General features: G+C 46.7%; 1 protein-coding gene across 1 annotated transcript in view; it reads right to left on the reverse strand.

Moving 5' to 3' along the window:
* LOC121835710 overlaps positions 1-22,517 on the reverse strand; it is a 42,378-nt gene that overhangs the window by 10,729 nt on the left and 9,132 nt on the right. Inside the window, exons 4-8 of the mRNA XM_042290159.1 lie at positions 15,874-15,924; positions 14,636-14,691; positions 13,373-13,451; positions 12,398-12,526; positions 11,563-11,640 (exon numbers count right to left, since the gene is read on the reverse strand). Coding sequence (XP_042146093.1) covers positions 11,563-11,640; positions 12,398-12,526; positions 13,373-13,451; positions 14,636-14,691; positions 15,874-15,924 — 393 coding nt within the window. The remainder of the gene's footprint in view (positions 1-11,562; positions 11,641-12,397; positions 12,527-13,372; positions 13,452-14,635; positions 14,692-15,873; positions 15,925-22,517) is intronic.

Genomic DNA, 22,517 nt, shown 5'->3' on the forward strand with positions numbered 1-22,517 from the left:
ATCGGGGCAAAGTGGTTTTGCGGGAAGCGTTTGCAAAACGAGCTGCAGCATCCAAGAAGTCAAAACTCAAAAGCGTTCACTTTCTGCAAACGTGTCCGCCTCTCCGCCCAGTTGCTTCGCCACACTGGCCACGCGACATTTAAATGCAGGCGTACTTACCACTCCCTTTCTTAAATCTAGGTCCTCTCCGTCATCCCCACCGGAACGTTTTTGTTAGAGCTCCGAACGTCCCTATCGGCATGCAGGACGGCTTATTCGTGTGCGATCCGGTAAAGCCGGTTCCGAGATAAGGAGTGGGGAACAGCGACGTTGCAGATACTGCCGCCGGCGGCCTTTCCAGCATATTCTGCAGCCTGGTTTGTGAGGCTTCTTGGCGGCGGCAGCAAAGTGCGGAAATCCGACACTTAGTCAACTTTACATTTTTTTTTTATTACCACAAAAATGTTTTTTTTGTTTTTTTTTTATATCTGCAAGAGCATTTTATTTCCTCTGCTAAAAACCGACACAAATGAACTGAAAAACTGCAAACCGGAATAAAAAATTGTGATCGCTTCGCTGTAGCCGCTATTTCGTTATAACCGACTTCGTTATAACCGCTCTCGGCAGTAGCTAAGATCAATTTTAACGCGAAATTTCTTGCTCCGATTGGCCATCGGAATCTCCGACGTCTGCAGTGAAGCGTGTGGGATATATCTGGATGCAAAATTTAGATACGAAAATTGCGTAAGTCGTGCTTCGCAGTGTGCAATCGAGGTGCCGCTTCCTCCAAGTGACCGGAGGCTTAGTTCGGTTGTGCGGCGCACTAAAGAGCCCTGAATCTGGTATTTCCCGTGCCGTGCTAAAGAATGCTGTGCTGCTTTTTAAATTTTTCCGGCGTACACATGCACTTTCACGAAGCACAGGTGTGGCTGTTTAATGCCAGGATAGTGGTCTCACATCCGTTTCCGTCGGTTCGTCCACGGCAGTCGTCTTTCGGAGAGCTTAACAATAATGTAATGCAGCTTCTTCGCTCAGCCAGAATAAACGCTCTTCAGTAATTTAGTTTTATTGTCACGGATACTTGGTCCACTAGACCTTTCTTTTATTAATAAAGGTTGTATATTGGAAGCTCCAGGCCATGTTTGGGCTCTCATCGCGTGTTCTGGTAGAGGTGCTGGGTACTTTACTTTGTGCCCTTTTCTTGTGCAACCCGAGGAGCCGTGAACCAAGTCCGATCCAGCGACCGCAGAAAAACCGCAAGACGAGCAAGTCCCACAACAAGAGTGAGCACCACAACTAGGCAGCGAAGGTCCCGAACCCTGAGCGGGCTAGGTCGATGATGACCAACCTGTCGTAGCAGACCTCGGCCGCTTCCACCGTTATTTACTCGGCCGTCGCACCTCGCACTTCGACACCTTTCCACGGGGAGGTGTATGAAGACGTCGAGGACTGGTTTGACCAATACGGCTGTGTTGCCCGCCACAACAAGTGGACAGACGACCAGCGTCTGCAGATCCTGTCCTTTTTGCTGGAAGGAACAGCCAGGCAATGATTCGAGAACCACGAATCCTCCTTGACGTCGTGGGAAGTTTGCAAGATCAAGCTGAAACACAACTTCCTCAACAAACATCGACGGAAGAGGGGTGAAGACCTGTTTTTATTTAGGCCACAGGGCCCCATCGAGAGTGTCACTGCCTTAGTGTAGGATGTTTTGCGACTGGGCGCCCGCGCCAACCCTCAGGCTACAAAAGAGATGGTGAGAATCCTCATGCTGCGCTTGAGGGACAACATATTTGGCGGCCTTGTCAGCAACCCTCCGATAACAGTCGAAGGTTTCGTCACCAAGGCTTCCAACATTGAACATGCCCTGCAGGCCCAAGCCGGCCACTATTAAGAACACTCAGGCGTCTCCGCACTCTGGTCGTCCAGCTGCAACTTCGACGCCAGCCTCTCAAACGTCCGTAACATCATCGACGACGTTGACTGGGAGGAGGTCGGGGAGGTACTTCCCGCCTCCAGTCGCCCAGCTTCCGTTTCGTTTGCCAAGGTAGTTCGAGAAGGAAGGTCAAAGGCCATTGGAGCTGCAGAATTCTGCGAGCAAAGTGGCATCAGAAGAACCGAGGGTGACCTGCGCCGCAAACGTACGGCGACCGCCACCGGCTCCCCGTTAGTACCCGACGTAAACTCGGCGGCACACCCGAATGACGTAGTATTCCCGACGTAAGGAAGAACCAGCATAATTCCGCACTGAAGAGCGTACAATGAGGAAGACGGACGTGTGGCGAACGGCCGACCGACGATCATTCTGCTACCACTTCGATGAGGCCGACCGCGTCTACGGAAGGTTCCCGTACTGACGATTGAGCCTGCAAGGCCTCCCGCCGAGAGACCCTTGACCACATCTCGAGGAGCGACAACGGGATATTGAAAAGCATCTTCAGCGGCCTTAGTTTCCGGTGCCGACACTACCCCGAAGCCCCCTATACCTATCGCCTCGACGTGCGTTTTCGCCCATCCCCCGTTCTCGCCGGGACGGTCTGTCCTCCGTCTAGTCGAGAAAATTAAGTACGGCAATGCCTGGAGGCGGCATTGCCAAAACCGTACGAAGTAAAAGGCATTAGAAAACGCCGGAGTGCTCCCACTCTACCGACAGCGCATCTGCAAAGTTGTCTAACAACCCGTGTTGTAGGCGTTACCGAAAAAAGTAACGAAATACGTTACTCGTTACTTGTAAATAAAAGTAACGCGTTACCGTTCTATGTGACTTCAAAATAGAAGAAACCGTTATCGTTACCGACAAAAAGTAACGCACGTTACATTTGTGTTATAATTTTTGATTAGAAATTAATTATGTTTATATCAGCAGAGTTGTAGATTCAAATAATTAGATCTCAAGTGAATTATGTCCGACTGCGTAGGGCATTCAGTCGTGGGGTCATAAGGTAAGTCGTGGAATGAAGGGTAATATGTCTTATAACGCTGTTAACATTCGATGTGCATCCTGTGCGTGGACACCATGTGAGCCACCGAAGTTGCAGAGTCGGTAACAGATTTTTATACAGAAATAATTAAGTGTGCACTAAAATGGCAACATATATCGCTGATTTAGGGAAGCATCGATCTTGGCCAGTGAAATAAAACTGTCCAGTTTGTATTTTTTCGTGAATTACACTGTAACACAGATCGATATAAAACCAACAAGAATGTGTTCTGTGCCTCTGCGGTCCAACCTTTCATTGGAGAGGCCACAGAGCTTCAACGCGCTCGGTCATCAATTCAGTTTGCTGCCCAAGGCTAAACAAATTGCTATTTATAGCTTGCAATACAGCATTTAGCTGAAGTTTCTGGTTTACGATGTGTTTAAGGTCCTGCACAAAATTGGCGAAAGGAAAATAAGGCGAAGTGCAGATATTTTTTTATTGGGAGTTCATATACGCACTACATGTTCCGCTAAACAACATAACATGCCACGTGTGGGGGCGGAGTTCGCAACGCACGTGGCTGCCACGTGGAGGAGTGAGGTTCGAACCCCGCTTCGTTCAGTCCTTTGTTCTTGAGCAGCACGGGCTTCTTTACGCATGGCATGTTTGAAGCCTGGATGACGTCGTCCTTTAGCATTTCTCGTACCTGCCCCTGGATGGCTTTCCTCTCTTTAAGGGAAACCTAGTACGGAGGTTGACGAAGTGGGTGCGCGGCATCGTCAGTAATGATCCCGTGCTTTGCTATGGTGGCCTGGCGTGCACCGGATGGCGTGGTGAAAAAGTCACGGAACTCGTCAAGTAGCTCGAGGAGTTCCTGTCTCTTCTGTGATGGCACAGTCGGCTCGACGTCGATCTCTGATGGTGTGGTCTTTTCGGATCCGGCTATTTGACATGCTTCTGCCACTGCAATTTCTTCAGTCACGTCGCTGAAGTCTTCCATATGGGTTATAGCGGTGCCCTTGTTCAGATGCTGCGGCTACTTCCGGAAGTTTGTAACGAAAGGCAGGGTGCGCCCCATTTTGAAACGTCACAATGCTACTGAAAACGCCTATTCATTTCCCTAGTAGCAATGAAATGCTGCCTTCTAGTGTCGCTTTTCCGCAAGTAGCCTCGTTGGTTCCAGCAAGTACAATCACACATGAGCGAAGCGGCAGGCTCTTATGATCGGAACCGTGGCTGGAAATGGTTTTCAATCTTCGGTGATGGAGCGCGTTTTCAGATAGTCAGTTTGTATTCACCGAGGTCGATGACGGCGCTGTATACAAACCAAAGGTCAATTAATATGATAATGTCCCTCGAGGTGTCCTGTAGCACTAGGAACATTTCAGGTTGGTTCCCGGGAATTTCATCGAACGCCGTTTCGTCGAACACCGTTTCATCGAAAAAATGGACGTTTCATCGAACGCCGTTTCATCGAAAGCCGTTTCATCGAATCGCTGACGGCCGTTTCATCGAATGTCTTTTATATAAAAAATGTGAAAGATGCTCTTTTATGCACGGATCGAGTGCATTTTCGTGTCATTCTCCCATTTCATCTTCAGGGTTTTTGATGTCCAAACTTGTAGCTGTTGCAATTTATTTTGGTGCAAGTAACCCATGAGGATATTTGTACCGATTTTTATGTTTGTTTCGCATATTGTGCTTATCTGTTCACCCCTTCTGTATTACTCGATGAGCCTCGAGGGGGTTGTAACAAATGAATAAAAAGTCGCACTCCCGGTAAGAGCGCACTCCAACTCATGGAGGCCAGAAGGCGACTTAGGTTTTTTGCAGGCGCAACAACTTAAGCCATGTGAGCCTCGAATCCCGGACAAAAGCTCACCGGACAAAAGCTCACCGGACAAAAGCTCACCGGACAGAAGCTCACCGGACAAAAGCTCACCCATTTTTTCACAGACCCGGACAAAAGCTCACCCATATTTTCACAGACCCGGACAAAAGCTCACCACGAGAAAATTCCATGTTAATAGAAACAAGTTTATTTATCGATTGGTTAGAAGCGAATGCCGTCCCCCCTCCAGCAGTCTTGGTAGATATGGATGTACATGCAAGCCCTCGCAAATATTTCTAAGACGATTCTGCAGGTGCAGAGTAATTTTTCGCACCCGCTTTACGGTGGGCTCACCTCTCCAGGCTTTTGTCAAAGCCGTGGCAACGAGCGCCTGATTTTGCTGTAGGCATTCAATCAGCCTCAAGACACTTGGATGGGCGTGGCCGACGAGCTTTTGGAACCCGGTACTCTATCTTTCACAGGTGTTGTTCATCCGGTCTTTTTCTTGAAGAGTGGTGTCGTGCATATTCCACCGTACCGGGGGAAACTTCGGTCGCCGTCGGCGCAGAGTCACGCGAAGGGAAGAGTTCGCTCTGGGTGCCGCCGCAGATGGAACAGATGCATAACGGAAGTGGCCGTTGACATACGTGCAGTCAAAATAGTCCAGCAGGTAGCCGATGTCACCGGTAGACTTTTCCCTGGTGGTTAGTTCTTGTGGAACAAGCTGTGGTGGAAGGAACCCGAACCTATCTAAAATCCCGCACAATTTTCTAAATTGGTCATCTGTCTTGTACTTTTCCAAAAAGCCAAACTCCCGTTCTTTCAAAGTATTTTTAAAAAATTCGCAACTCAATGGTGGATGAGGTACAAGTTCTCCTAAAAATGGTCCAATGTCCATTGCGCCCGCACTTTATTTCAGCCCGTGTTTCGCCCGGGTAGGAAAAAAAAAAGAAATCGAGGTGAGCTTTTGCCTGGGTCTGTCAAAGAACGGGTGAGCTTTTGTCCGGGTCTGTCAAAACACGGGTGAGCTTTTGTCCGGTGAGCTTTTGTCCGGTGAGCTTCTGTCCGGTGAGCTTTTGTCCGGTGAGCTTTTGTCCGGTTACCGTGAGCCTCCTAGCCTCTCATGTCTTGCTATTTATACTTTTTTACTGCCCGAAACTTGCACTAGCTAAAGCTGAGGTGTTATTTATAAAACTACAACGAAACTTTCTTTTTTTAGTTTTAAGACTCAATGAAGTCAAAAATAAGTACGTCACTTCAAATTTTATTTTAAAACCTTAAGGGGGTCATGTGTTCGTGCGACAGTCATTCACCGTTTCAAATGATGAGGAATTGCTCTCAAAAAGTCCCCCACAGCCATGCTCCGTCGGTTCTCATAAAAAAGGCGGACCTTCTCATTTCTTGCCGCTATGGCCTTCTTCTGGCGAGGAGGCTCTTGGGAACTCAGCATCGCGTCCAGCTTGTCTTCCGTCAGTTGATGTTCTGCGGCGATGCAAGCCAAAAACTTCCAGAACCCCGGATGGGCACCTCCGACCAACTTCAGGAAGCGGGAATGCCACCCTGGCGTTCGATTCGACGGCGTTCGATAAAACGGCATTCGATGAAACGGCTTCGATGAAACGGTGTTCGATGAAACGGCGTTCGATGAAACGGCATTCGATGAAACGGCTTCAATGAAACGGCGTTCGACGATACGGTGTTCGATGAAATGTCCGGTCCCACATTTCAGGACAGGTCGCCTTGGATCTCGACGTGTACAGTGCAGCTTCCGATCGGCGTTATTGACTTGCCTTCGGCGGTTGTTATTTTTGGCCCATCCCACCGTGTCGTCACTTTCTGAATCCGGTGAGAGAGCTTCCCGCTCGGAACAGATACTACGGACAGGTGTCGACGAGCGCCGTTGCTTCGTGGCCGTCAATGACAATGTAGAGGTGCAGTGTTAGCGGCAACGCGTAAGAAGTAACGGCGTTACCAGTAACGCCCTACTTTTTCCCGGTAACGTGTACCGTACTCGTCACTTTTTTTTTAAAACAGTAACAGGTAACGTACCTACTGTTGTGAAAACGGAAAAGCCCCGGACCAGACCCTCCCTATCTAATCCGTCCGGCAACGGTGAACTCATTGAGTAGCATCGCCACATGGCTCCGGTCGGCTTGCCCGGAAACGAGGCGAGAGGCGACAAGGGGGTGCCGTGGGACCACCGTGTTGGCGTCGCCCCACCTAGGCGCGGAGCTAAGCCGGACCCTTCTTTCTGGCTGCGTTAACGCTGGTCCGAAACGGGGTCAGCCGACTCAAGAACCGGGAGGATTACCGGGCCAGGATTCCGGGTAACGACGCGCCAGCTGCGGGACCGCCGTGAGGGTGGGATTATCCCCGGACGCCACCTGCGGATGATCCGGCCAAGCCCTTTCCCGTGCCTCAACGCCGTCTGATGGAGGGGTCAGCACTACCACGGCCAACGTCGTCACCCGGGCAAACACTGGACCCCTTGCTGGCGCCTCCTCGGCGCAGCGTTCGAGGGCAAGGGTGCCTCGGCGCCGGAGTGTAAAGTCCGGCCACAGCTGCAGTGTGTGCATGTGGGTGTGTGCGTGCTCAGGGGATGAGTGGAGGCGGGGCCTGAACATGATTTGTTGGCAGCTCGGCCACCATTGGCTGCCAGCCGCGAGAGTACCGAAGAGCGACCCTATAAAAGGGGCAAACAGAATGTCGCATCTGTGCTCTCGGACGTTGTAAATACTTTGTACATATGTATTAAACAAAGTTTCGTTGCGAGAGACCCTCCCGTCTCGTCATGTTCCTGGACGGGAGTCTGCCCGCTGCTCCTTTCCTGGCCTGGCCCTGCGTGACGCTACCCGGAGAACCCCCTTGGTCCCAACACTACGTTACTTCATGCAAGTAACGGGTCACGGAGTTACGTTACTCGTTACTTCTTCTTCCCAGGACATAAAAAAAAATTAGGCTTCAGTGTTTTCGCGTTTCCAGGCGTCAAACCATGTAAATTCGTAAGTTTTGTTGCGTTTTTCTTCTGCGTTTTTTCTTGTTGAGTATTTAGGTGAAACCATAAAAAAATTAATAAATTAGGTTCAGTTTCCGCATGGACATAATGTTTCTTCAAATGTGTCCCTTATTCATACCTGTAACGTCAAAACAATAAAACGTGTTTCTTGTTCTTACTAAATCTGCGTCAATGTATAAACATTTAGAACGTAAGCACTGGCCGCCGTTCACTTTGCGAAAACTAGAGGATTCCCAGAATCCACAACATAGGAAACCAGCTACCACATCCTAATCACGGGCCCCATGAACGAAAACAGACCAGAACGGGAGGTAACCACGACACATGCTTCCACACTAAGCATGTGAAAGCAGAAAAGCGTCAATGCAATGACAGTTGATTTGATGGTCGGTTGTCGACCCAGGGCAATAACAATTGGCCGACACCTCTTATCTGTGTCCACTCTGAAATAAGCTTCACACATGATTCCAAACTTTGAGAGAGAATGCCGCTGAGCGGCTTAAGTAAATAGAATGGTTGGTCGTTCTCAAGAACTGGACACCTTGCATCACACGACTTCGCTTAGCCACACGAGACTTACACAAATTGCATTGGCCGTGCAATTCAGCCGTCGTTGTGGAATGGAAGTGAAGTGGTTTTGATATAAAAAACTTCGTCACCAGCCATCTAGTCAATGGTGCTGCAAAAGGCATAGCCACGTAAGCAGCATGTGCTCGATATTGCCACATTTGCGCTGAAAACTACAAGCAAAACTTGCGGATTACAATCTGAAATGATTTGAAGACAGCAATTTCGTCATGACTCGGGCATCTCAGCCAGCGCTGCAGCGTCAGCACATCGGATGTCTGTGGTGGCAAAGCACCTATGATCAGAAGACGGCGGGTGGTGGCCAGCACGACCATCGGGTCAGTCAAAGTCGCCACTAGACCAAACTGAACATCGACGTGCTAGGAGCTGCAGCGGCACCTGACAACACGGAGCACAGGCACAATGCTTGGGCGCCTGACACAAGACAGAAGCAGAAACAACTTGTTATGGAACCATTTGATGAGAATTAGTGATCGTGTAATCAAGTTGAAATAAACGTCTTCACTACACTAACCAAACGATCATCATATTCACGCTCCTTTACTTTTTTTATATTCAGCACCATAAAATAATTTTACTCATAGACTGTAGTGAAGCTTTCGAGCACACTGAAATGTAACCTCCCAATAAGGATAAATTGGACAAACCACGCTGGCCGTGTAGCCAGGCTTGTTGCGTGGTGGCTACATTCCTCGCAACTATCCTGAATATATGGTTTATGTCAAAACAAACTCCAGTAAGGAGCAAATGTTGCTTATTCGTCTGTTCAATCCAAGCGCCCTCGTAGGCATTGCAGACAGAGGAAGTTCGAAGCTACACACACATTGTAATAAAGACATCGGAGCAAGTTGACATTAATTAGCACAAAATAAGCACAACTGCTGAAAAGAAATACAGTATTTGCTCGAGTAATAGCCGCACTTTCTGAAGAAAGCCTTTGCGTCAACTTCCTGAAATACACACATAAAACCAATCATCGCGTTCTGCATAAATAACGCAGCGAATAACAAGTGCAAGAACACGATTCTCCGTAGAAATGCGATCTGAGCAGATAGCATTTTCACATGAAGATTTTATCTGCCCCATAAATCTCTGTCATTTTATTTTTTTTTTGCCGAATGGGGTGATTTGTTATTCCCGTGCACTGCGAGAAAGCAGACCCACAGGCTTTGTCCATAAACAGTGCGACCATTACTCGAGCAAGGACGGTATTACACTCGTAAAAAAATACTTTTTCTGTAACTCGTTAATTACCAAGACAAACACACTTCTTGGAACATAGTTTAAAACTATGTGATGATACTGGGCATAGGCATTGTCATATAGGGCGACATTCGATAAATATATGACAAGAGTCCTTTTGCAAGACTCCATCAAACAATATGAACAATCGTTTTCTTGATTCTTTTTTTTTCGCCATAAATCACGGGGATGAATTGATTCACGTCCAACGCTAATGCAGCACTTGATTCCAGTAATCGCTGAGCAAAGTTCACAATGATTGCTGACATAACATTATATCTAAAATATATGCTAGAGTGCATGCACAAAATATGCCGGCCTTACGTAATTAGCGCAGTACATACTACACTCCGTTTCACCACAATCTCGCAACAGGTTAAGACCACGGTCTTTGGGAGCCAATACTCATGTCAGAGAAAGGCACATGACAACATATCATCGGAGTGAGTTCCTTCTGCGGAGAGTTGTCACATACCCTTCCTCCGTCTTTCCGATTTGCTCTAGGGAGCTGTAGTGTTTGCTTTTTGCCAAATTATGACGAAACTTTTGAAAGAAGTATACTGAGAAACTGAAAGAAATCGCACTAAACATTTGACTACAAGAGTGCTTCTTCGAGCAAGGGACGAACACAAATACTAGTTATCTTGTCCGGGTAATTGGAAGAACAAAATAATCGAGCGAAAGATGCAATGAACATTCGAAGAAAGAAATTATGACTGCAATAAGTGGAACGAAAGTGAAAGATGCGTATTTTATTTTCTATTGCTTATTTGTATGAAATTTAACGAATTTTTTTATATAAGTGGTGCTATTTATTGTTACCGGCTCTGGACCTTTAGAGAGCAGGGCTGCATTTTATGGATATATTTCGGATGCTGGAATTATCGATTAGACAACCATTTAAGATAACTTTGATCATATAGTGTTGGTTACTGTCGATTGTTGATATCGAACTGCCAGTTGTGAAGCCTTCTAATAGTAAGTTCGAAGGGACGTCGGATGCAGTAATTTGGGCACTTCCCAATCTAAAATGTGTAAACTTGCTGTCTTGTGAGTTCCAAGGAGATAAATGAACTGTTTTAGGATGTTACTAAAAGTAACTATTTCTTGGATGATTGGTTCGAATCATTTGTAAGGTTTCACGTGCACGTCCCTTAAACACGCACCTGCTTTTCACTTTAAAAATGAGTTTGAATGCACGCTGCTGCAGTGAAAGCCCGTTTGTATCAAAATCTTGAGAACTGCCAATGCGTAAATTGCTGATTACTACAGAAGCTTAAAGATCGCAGCAGTTTCCTCGCTAAAAATTTCTGTGCTTATGCGGTGAAATACGGTGCCCTATAGGGATAAAACAACTTCCCCTAGGCTCTACACGCGACGCATACCTTTCGTTGCGATTCTGGCATTCCAACGTTCAAGCAAAGCTAGGAAAATGCGAAAATTCCAAGTGAAAAGGTTTACCGGTCCTAGAACACGTCTCAGAATTCGAGCACCGCTACGGAGATACGACTGGCGCTGTCTTACAGGTGCTAATATCCAGAGCGGTCTTTCGCTAAGAGCGTATAAAGTCTCATTCCTTCAGATTTTCACGTCATACGCGCGTCAGAGAGCACGAATAACTCCTAAATCATCGACAAGCAGCGGCAAATCATGACTACCGCGAACCGGACCAACTCGCAAGAACCAGCTCTGGGCGCTGCCATTTTACCGGTGACATTGCGGTTTTTGTGAGGTCACGTGACGAGTAGTTACTTTTGCGTACAACATTGCGGCAACCGGGGGGTGCCACTTTTCATCTTCCGGTTTATCACTCTAAGGCTCTCCTCCTCCTTGCGTAAAACAATTTTTTTTTTTAAATAGCTTAAAAACGTTACGCAAAACGTTAATTTCCTAGGCAACTAAAAAGAACATGCCTTACTTTTTCAAGAATTGCCGTATACCATCTGTGCGCAGTGAGAAACAAAATACTTAGCTGTCGTACTTACCCTGATAAATGCGACAACATCAGCCGTTTTCACAAAACTCATCTCCAGCCTGCATCCCCATGACACCAATGCTAACGGCTGCAGGAAATTATGGCAACGTATGAATACAAACATATTTTATTCTCAAGTTTACTGTGTAGCATAGTAAAAGGTATCTTTAAAATTCTTTTGTCACTTGTTCTTTAATTAGGAACATTGGCAACTTGTCCGGGCCGGCGAGTTCTTTCAAAACGATGTTCGCAAAATGATGAAAAGCTTCGAGTTCACAATCAAAATAATAATATTGCTGCACACTACTTGACAGATATATCGCTTCCGAAACGTTGGTCGTATGTCGAGCCGATTTTCTAAGTGGTTATTTTCTTAAATATTAAAGCTCGGCCTCTTGAATCTAAATTTATCCAAACAAAAATAACAAACATATTTCATACCGGAAAAAAAAAACATTCTCACAAATAGCGCGCAATCACATTCAATTTCTTTTTTACTCAATTTGTTTTAACCCTCGACTATAGATGATCACCTGGTACGCTTGTTTAGCTTGCAAGAGTTGTATTTGTAAAACATGCATTCCTGGATAAAAGCTCCTATGCAATTTTTATTTACAGCACAAGCAACTAGGCTTGTGTGAGTAGTGGTTCGATTCGAATAGCGCTGCGTCATTCATAGCTTTGACAATGCATGGGAAAGCCAGGACGGCTGGTTCTTTCAACAGTGCAGAAGCTAGGAATGACTCCGCGCTATTCGATTCGAACCACTATTCGCACACCCCTACAAGCTACCACTTGTACGCGACTCACTCTCTCAGGCATTTTGACAAGATAATAATACCCACCCGCTTAGGTGTTAAGCCGAGGTATGGTGTAATTATGTGCTTCCGAATGCAATTCTTCAGCAACGTTCGCAACTTCTGTACCTGTCCCCATCGAGCGCAAGGGTGGTACAACATGACCACTCCGCCGTGCTGAAGGGAAAAACACACAAAAAGTATTAGTTGTTATGTTTTATCTCGGTTTCACAGTATACAATATCTGCCTTAGGGACAACACATGCTCTTACAAAAGTAATCAATTGTTAAATTATTTAAACTAGAGAACGGAGATTGAGTATGGGAACTTTGGTCTCATTAATTGGGGCACAACTAAATCCGCTTAACAATAGTATGATCTCAGAAAGACACTGCACTCAATACCTTATGTGCAGTATAATTCTACCGTTCAACCTGTACGAGTAAGTTAAATTCAGATAAAATACAACTAAGAACACTTAACACAAAAGAGAAATTAACCGATAGAGGTTCCGACCTGGGAACAACATAAATTAACTTGGTTGAACCAAACGAAACGAATTACAAAAAAAAAAAAATACCGGAGAGATAAAAAAAACAGTGTCAGAATTACTAAAAACATAATGAAGTCGCCCTGTCTATAACATTACACAATTACGTAGCCTTCATCTTTAGTCGATATTTATTAGCACCAGCTAAGTAAAGCAGCTGTCTTGACAAAAATGATAGAAAGCAAATAATTTAAACTCCAACTTGTTTAAACACATAATATCTAACACACACACGAACCTCCTATCCTAGAAGAAGTTCCTATCGTTGGACAACTTAATACCTACACATATGCTCGCTGATATGAAACATGATCAAAAACAAAATTACACAGTGATTACATTTATGTAATCAATTTAAAGATTTTGGGTAAAAAAAAACCTTGAAAATACTACGACTAGCTGATAACTACGGCACATTCCAGGGTAGAATATCTAGCCGCCAAAGCACATTGATTTTTTCGTGAAGTCATACCTCAATACTGTGAAGCCAGCGTTGTGGAGGTACATAATTATACTCGCCGTACCTCGGCCATAATGGCCGGTGCCCCTCACTGTAAACAAATTAGCAAAAATTACAACTGAGTAAGAAACGCTCTGTAAGCGGAAATGTACTTAAAGAAATTATTTCTGATCCCTGTTCTCTATGTGAGCGGGCGTGTGTCCGTGTTTGTCTGCACACCAAGCACACACACGGCTCCACAAATGTGCGTGCGAGCGCATGATCCTATACCTTTTGCCGTCTAGGTGAATACTTTCCCGTGTACGTTTGCTCTCCAAGTTTCGTCTCTACTTTAATTCTATATTATGTAATATACAAGGTTGCACAATGATGAAGCAGTATATTCTAAAAGGACCACTTCGAAATAAAAACAAAAATATTGTTTGCCTTTTCTTTTAATAATGATATTGAGTTTTAGACAACACATTAGGGCCACTTAAAACGATTTACTTGAAGTGTTGTTTATAACTACCCGCCAAACTTAAAGCTTCAAGACAGATTTCAAAGCTGAGCGAAATATTATTAGAACCCTTCTTTAAAATCCGAAAACCATGTCCATGCCTCTTTTATCTATACTCCGTGTTACTAGTCGTGTGTCGTACAGGCGAAGGCAACGCCAGAGGAGGGTATACCCTCCTCTGGCGTTGCCTTCGCCTGTACGACACACGGGAAGAAAGGGAGAGCGCTAGGAACGGAAGGGAGGAGACGAGGGTTCTCTCCTCCTCCCAAGCCTTCTTAGTGCTTGCCCTTTCTATAGAAAGGGCAAGCACTAAGAAGGCTTAGGAGGGGGAGAGAACCCTCGTCTCCTCCCTTGCGTTCCTAGCGCTCTCCCTTTCTCCCTTCGTCCTCCATTGCCCTCCTCTACGGCAACGCCTTCCTAGTGGTCACCCTTTCTCTCTTCGCTTGGCACTGAATCCTCCTGCACTGCACACAACTAGAGACAAGGAGTATAAAATGTTCAGGCAAGTCGGACTGGACAGGAACATTCAAGGTATAACATGCTTCCATGCTTTTCCGCCGTTCCCCATAGTAAAGCATTGAAAATGGCCGGCAAGCAAAAAAGGTACTCCATTCATCCATTCATTCATTCATTCATTCATTTATTCATTGTTCATTCATTCACTCTTCATTATTTAATTATTCTTCATTTTTTAACGATTTGGAACAGGGTGTTCCTCGCGTCATTGTTCAATCAATCAGCATTGCCGTCCCCCCCAATACAAAAACTGCGCTTACAACGTGGGTATCCTGGAAGGGTACTTAATCCTCGTATCCATGCAATAATGAGGGGGCTGAAAAAAGACAAGAGCAGATATTAATTTTCATTCTATATCTAGCAAAACCTTCATCACAATTGATCCATCAAAACATGACTTTGAACTCCGATGTCTTTAATTGTGTATTCAGCCCCCCCCCCCCCCCCCCTTTCCTCGGTTGTTAATGAAAATGTTATATGTGCTGTTTTGTCGGTGGAGCAAAATGTAGCATCCAATTCGGACATCTTAATATAAAATTCGAACCCGTCGTTTCGTATGTCGTAGGATACGTGCTTTTTCCGCCCCTTACCCCACAAATCTGAACAGATAAGCAGTCGAATTGAATTGACAGGCTTTGGCCTTAGCAGTGGCAAAGGCGTGATATCATCCATAGGTTATGACGGTAGTGGGGAGTGAGAAACGTGACCCTCATTGCAAACCCTCGACACAAGAAGGCTAATTATTTTTTTCTTCTTTGCTTTGTAAACTTGTCTGCCGACGTAAAACGGTTGGCAGGTCGCGGCAAAATAGTCTCGAACAATCTGTTGCAAGTCCGTAAACAATCAATCTGACGGCGGATATTCTGGTTCGTGGGAAATTTTTCGGTGAGCGAAATCTTCGACCTTTAAGAATGACAGTAAATAAAGCAGCATCTGCTTTGTTCGCTGAAAGGATGAGAACGGCGCGGCTTATCTTTTTCACGCCTAACCTCCAGCACGTGCTCACTGCCTTCGCCGTGCATGGGTTGAGCGTGCATGCTCTATGCTCACGAGACGCCGAAGTGTTATTGGAGGCAGAATGCCGGCGTCGGAGGCGGGACAGCTGAAATACCTACCTGCTGTTCTCATCGTGCCAGTGCCTAAACAAGCACTGCCGACCAGTGCGCGTGACAGCGATGAAAATTAGCTGTGCGAGCTAGCGAAAGAACACCTCAAAGCTTGTTTTTGCCGCGAGCTAGAAAAAGTAGCCTACAAAGGCAGTTCTGAGGCTGGCACACACATTCAGGTTATGCTGTGAAGAGGGACGTTAAGTTGGGTCTTTCCATGTCTGTATACAGTTAACGCATAAAAATGAAAGCAGAGCCCTATCCTGGTTTGTATGAACGTGCAAGATACATTTGGATAACCTGTACTAAATTTAGAAATTTTTACACTGTATACTTCATGACATCTCGCAGCAACTTTTTTCCCATGTAATATTAACTAAGAAAAAACTCACGTGGTAATGGGGTGGTATAACGTCGCAAGTAAATCTTGGTGGAGCCAGACCCTAGAATATCATTGATTCTGTCAGTGAAATAGCGCAAGTCGATAAGAAGTTTTAAATCGTAAGAAACATATTTATTGCATAATGAGCAGCTGAGGTAAGTGAGTAGCATTGGTCCAACGTATTTGCTGAGTGATAGTGATTATAAATTAAAAAATAAAAACCCGTAAACAAGCTAATGAAACTAAATATTATTCATTCTTGTTATATGTTTGTTATAATAATAGCACCACGCTAGAGATACATCTCATTATCATTATTTATATTAAATTGAATGTTCAATGCACTAGTTCCAAGCAGCACAAAGTTGGCCGATCATTCACAAAGGCGTGGCAATGGTCCTTTGGCCGGTGACCAGGCATTGGCCGATGACTGGCCTTTTTCTGGCCAATGGACAATGGCCACTGGCCATCATCGGTCGGCCAAGCATTTGCAGATGAATGACCACCCTTTGGCCATTGGGGAAACGACCGCAGCCAGCCATTGGCCAGTGCTTGGTCAAAATCCGTTCTGATTGGGACGTGATCATGATTATTATCGTTCCACTTTTCTTTACAATACTTTAGGAACTATGAAATGGTTGAAACTCTTGTTTAATTTGAAATTTGGTATAACCATTTCAAACCAATCGCATTACTTTATTTCTTGTGATCATCGTAAAATATACACCTTTTCGAAAAAAACACTCGGCCCTAGGGGAAAGAAGACCTTTTTCAAAGACACTCACTGGGTTCGAGGCTGCTCTCGTACCGGCATCTCTGCTAAACCTAACTGAATAACGAAATGACTCATGATTTCTTAGATTTATCAATGTTTTTGTAAGGGAAGAATTACATATCTTAGAGGGTAGGTGTAAAGTAATTCCATTACTTCTTTACGTAAGGAAATTCTTGCAATATATTACATTTTAATTTTCATTGAGGAAGGAAAAAAACTGGATTTTTGAATTATGACAAAAATCGTATTGTTTGTTTGTTGTTGTTTTTTGTGGTGTCACACTGTCACTTGCACTAACAAAATGCAAGGCCTGGCATTCTTCAGATGCTCAAAAACCTCATTCACGTCTCTTTAATCCTCAGCTCTTTTTTTTTATTGGTTGTTTGCTGTAATTCGTCAGCTTGGTCGCCCAAAACGAAGACAGAAGCACACTGATACAAAGCACCGCGGATACTCTGTGCAAAATGTTACAAGCTCCAAAGGTCAGAACTTTTAATTTTAACTATAAAAAAAGACGGTGAATGTGCACACGAGTTGGTGTAGCGTATCTGAACGCGCATGTTTTGTTTTGTCCTTTAACTCTTTGGTTGCTTCCTTCTGTCCAAGAGAAAGAAAGATGACTCCTTTGTATCAACTTCAGGGACAAAGATATTTTCCACTGGGGACTTCCTTGCCGCAGAAGCTGAAGAAGACTGTGAAGATGACTACCCGACCCGTCGTCATCCTGCCCGTCACTACCCGCACTCCGACGACTGTTCACAACGAAGCCCATGATGATGTAGAAGACTAGCTACACCTTTACAAACGTGTAGCCCGCCGCAACGGATGGGCGACTGAGCAGCGCCTCCAGAGTCTCTACTTCTCGCTTGAAGGCACTGCGAGTCGCTGGTTTGAGAACCGCGAAGCTTACTTTACTTTGTGTCGGTGCGTTCGGGCAGGACCACCGGTACTTTATAATGCGGCTCCCCAGCCGTTTAACAATGCGAGGATCGGCAGGCCAGCAAAGGAGAAAGGAAGAAAATATTTGTGGACCTTAGCACGAGAAGAGAGCGCGAAGGTTTGAGTGAAATAAGAGGAGAAGGCACAGGAAAGTCAGCTACCGACGCCCGTCCAAGGTTCGGATTTCCGTTATATAAAATAGATGTAGATTGAATAGTATCAGTATGTTCATCGACTTTGTCGATTAATGCTCTACCAGCACTAAAGAAACAGTCAGGATAGCCCCAACTCCATGGGAGTCCTGCGCCGCCAAATTGACGCGGAAGTTTATCAACCATCACCGTCGGCAGCAAGCCGAGGACCGTCTTCGGACGAGAACGCAAGGCCCGAACGAAAGCTTGACCAGCTTTGTTCAAGATGTCCTGCGCCTCAGCGCCCGAGCCGATCCCGAGGCCGCCGAGGAGAAGAAACGTTGCGCCCTCATGCGTGGCGTGAAGGGGAACATTTTCGTAGGCCTAGTCCGCAATCCCGCGACGATTGTCGATGATTTTGCAGCCGACGCCACCATTGTAGAGCGCGCACTAAGGGCCAGAGCAAGCCATTACCATTGACACGTTGGCGCGCCTGCTGCTCCAATCGTCGCATCTTTCCGACTGGACATGAACACCGCCGGTGTAGACAGCCATCGGGAGTTCGTCCGAGATATCGTCCGGGAAGAGCTCCGCAAGAGGTTACCCACTGCTGATCCCCAGTTCTCACTGTCACTCGCCTACACTCTAAGAAAAAACGGGTGTAGTCGGGTGTATCAGCAGCACATGCACCCCTTTCCTGAAAGATGCACCCTCCGTTGCCCAGTCAGTGTATTTGTGCACCGACAATGAGCATCCTCCTCTCCCTTAAAAACCTCTAGGTGTATCAGTGCACCGCCACGCTAGTCACGCGCCCCGACCAGCGTGTGCTTGGATGCCCTCTTGGGGGTCACTTTTGGGTTGGGCAGTTTCTTAGGAAGTATGGAACTGTTTTGTTCACTCGGTATTGACAGTAGAGTAGACGCTATGCTTGTTTTAGGCCAATCGGGTCTCCGGGTAGGATCACGTGACTACAGTCTCCAAGCTAGAGATAAGGCAGAGCACGGCACCTGCCCGAAGGCCAAGGCCACGGGTAGCATCCACTGCTCTATTAACTTTGGGTCGAACTTTCAAAAGGATATAGGGGACAAATCCTCTGGCTGTGTTCATTGTTGGGATAACCCTGAAGATAAGCCTTCGCGAGGGCAGCCACTTTTGGCCTTGAAGGGGCTGCTATTTTCGTATACTCCTCTCTTTTCTTTCTCTCCCTAAGCTGAAAGCGTTGAAGACGCTACGCCGTCGTCGGACCAATGAACCGGTGGCTTTTTTTATCCCTTGAGTCCGCTGTCTGGGCGCGGGTAATGGCAGGAGCGTGATCATGCGGCAAGGGTTTCACGGGTGACGTAGTAGCTCGTTCCGATCCCGGAATGTCTGATTCCCGGCCTAGTTTCTTGTGTGCTGTGTTGCGACCAGCAAGTCTGCCAGAGATTTCGTCCGTGACAACGTATTCGAGTGTACCAAGGCTTCCAGTGTATGAAAAGTCCAACGTACACCGGCAACAAGCAATTTCTTCAAAAAAGCCCGAGGAATTCATGTGATGCGTTTAGTGTTCGGTTTGGCAAATTACTTCTTCTGCCACATCTTGTTGAATCTTCAGAGACCCCTTTCTTTCCGTGTTTGTGTGGTTCTGCAGTGCCCGTGTCAACATATATCTCGGATTACATATTTCAAGTCCGGTATTTTCATCGTAAGTGCGCTGCAACCTACCCCTTTGCAGCAATTGACCGTTCCGTTCCGGATTACGTCTAAAATTAGACAGTGTCTATTTCCTAGCAGCCGGGAGAATAATTTCCCCGAAAGTTTATCGGCAGTCGCCTGCCATTAGCTGTCTACAATCATGTGATAACTGCAGGTGACTTTCTTATCCTCCCGGCGTTTTGTGAACATGCGTTTCATGGACACCTTTTCGTTTATACGTTTTTTAGACGCGTTTCGTCGACACTAACGTTTCACCGTCACTCGTTCCGTGAAATACACGCTGTAGGGACATTTCGTCGTGCGTGTGTCTCTGAGGCGCGTGCTCACCGACCCAGCCCACGCGTTCACGTCGCTTCGTGGCGACAGTATGCGGCGGCTCATTAAAAAAATGTTTACCCTACCTGTGATACCCGCATATATAACCTCGCGCATATAATCTAAGGCGGCTCATTACAAAAAAAAAAAAGAAAAAAATTGAAGAGATGCTTATAGAGGAAAGCTAACCTGAGCTGTCGATGAAACGTTGTTCGATGAAGTGATTATATTGCCAATGAGTGACGACTGCCGGCACGATTTCGGGTAAATAATTCTCCCGGCTGCTGAGAGAATAGTCGTCTACCCACCTAAGAATCACCCCGGTTCTTGTTCGCTCAGTAATCTCCTCAGTTCTGTAACAGCTTTGTCGTACATCTTCACATATCACAGATTGCTTGCACGTTTGTACTTGTTTACGGAGTAGGCTGTCTAATAAACTTATAGATTTGAAAACAATTCGTTGTGTCTGTTTACCTGCCTTTTTGCAACCACCTGGGCGCGTACATTTTTTACAGGTTTCCTTGAGGTGGGTGCACAAAGAGGTGTAATGGTACATCATTGAATTAGGTGTATATATGTTCCATATGAGCGGGGTTGGTGTAAAAAACGATGTAATGGTAAACCCTGTTGGCGGGTGTATCTCTGTTCCCTATGAGCGAGGTGGGCGTAAACAACGGTGTAATAGCATACCCTGTTGGCGGGTGTAGGAAAAGGAATACTTGTACACCTTAAATTGGGGTGTACCTGCACACCGAAACGGCAGTGAGGGTGTAAGAAAGGAGTAGCGACACACCCCAGTATGGGGTGTATCTGTGCATCCCCAAATGCTGAAGGTGTATAAAAGGGTGCACATATGCACCTCTAAAGAGGGTGTATATATGCACCTCGTTTTGAGGTGTACTTGTACACCTATATGGGTGTAGTATATGTGGCAGCACTTACACCCCCTGTGGGTATACCCACTACACCCTTTTTTTTTTAGAGTGTAGGTTGTCCAAGACGAGGTTTATTGAGCCTTCCAGCCTGAGGCCCCCGTCATCATAGGTGCACCGGACGAGCCTGCTCTAAGCTACGCCGCAATAGTCCGACGACCAGCACCAGCCCCGCGTCTTTCCATGGCGGTTCCTCAATGCGAACCCCCAGCGCCACAGTAGCCCCGACCCTAGGGAGATCGGACAGACGACAGGCCAGAACAAGCTGTGCCAAGAAACAGCGACCAGTGGAGGACGGCCGACCGACGCCCGTTTTGCTACCACTGCGGGAAAGCCATAACCACCGCCGTCGCCACTACCGATAATTAGGGCTCCGCGGCACCGCGACCGCGGGAGATTGAGGAGTATCTCCGACGACCTCAGACTTCCCCGCTTGCATCTCGCCGCAGGTCCCGGTTGCAGTCCCCAAGACGTCCAGCCTCGCCGATGAACCGATCCCGTCGTGAGAGCCTTGCGCCCTTGTCTCACGGGGAAAACTAAGCTCGGCGATGCCTGGAAGTGGAGTTGCAGTAGACCGTCGACATAAAGAGCCTTCAAGAACTCCAGAAACCTCCCACTCGACCGATACCATGCATCGGAGCGACGCTTCTTTAACGGTGCCCAACAGCCTCAACGTGACCATCGGCGGCCACGATGCGTCGGCACTCGTGGATACCGGCTGCTTCCTATGCGAGTACGGCGCCGTCATCGATCTTTCAGCAAAGCAGCTGACGCTACGAAAGCTTGTCCCTTTACCAGAGGAACCCAACGCGACGTCGTCCGCGGTCCAAGTTCTCGAAAACCACGATAACTTATGCAGCGGTCGAGTGTTTTTGTACCCGTCGGGATCGATGAAGCTTCCTGTGTCGAAGTTCTGCTCGAGGAAGCGTATAATTGATTCTATAGAGAGGAATTTGCGTCATAAAAGGAGTAACAAAGCTTCAAGATGGCTGTGACATGGTCCTGGTTACAAATGTCCGACAAGAACCGAAACAACTGAAGTAAGGTATTGCCGTAAGCCACATTGCCGAACTCCAGAACTCAGCCGCGATCTCTGCACTTTCGAAAGAGCCGACTTTAACGAAACACGAGGGAATGTCGCGCTCAGAACTTGACATCGACCCGAAGCTTCAAGCTACTGAGTAAGGACGGCTGATTTACCTTCTGAGCGAGTCCAGCCAGTGTTTTGCCACAACATCAAGAATGCGACAAACAAAGGTAGCGAAGAACCGCATCGCTACTGGCGACGACGCGCACCCCGTCGACCAGTCGTCATATACCTAGTCTCCTCGAAGGAAAGGGATGTGATTCAAGATCAAGTACGGAAAATGCCCGACGAAGACATTATTCAGTCTTTCAGAAGTCCGCGGGCGTCCACCAGTGGTACTTGTAAAGGAGAAGGACGGAACTTTGACGTTCTGCGTAGACTATCGTCGTCTGAACGTTGCGACTAAGAAGTACGTCTATCCGCTTCCTTGCGTCGACGATACGTTAGACTGACTGCGCCACCCCCGACCGTGACCGCGAGAAAATTGCCTTCGTTGCACCCGACGGACTGTACGAGTTTAAACTGATGCGTTCGGACTTTGTACAGCACCAGCCACCTTCCAGCGTGTCATGGACACCCTGGTGGCAGGTCTGAAATGGCAGAGCTGCCTCGTCTACCTCGTCGATGTCGTAATATTTTAACGATATTTGGAGGAACACCTGAGGCGACTTTGAGCCGTGCTTCAGGCCATCAAGACCGCCGGCCTGTCACTCTAGCTTGCAGAGTGTCGGTTCGCCTATGGTAAACTTAAATTTCTGGGCCACGTCGCGAGCAACGAGG

Source organism: Ixodes scapularis, unplaced genomic scaffold, assembly GCF_016920785.2.
Source record: "Ixodes scapularis isolate PalLabHiFi unplaced genomic scaffold, ASM1692078v2 PGA_scaffold1__304_contigs__length_218370807, whole genome shotgun sequence".
NCBI lineage: Eukaryota > Metazoa > Arthropoda > Arachnida > Ixodida > Ixodidae > Ixodes > Ixodes scapularis.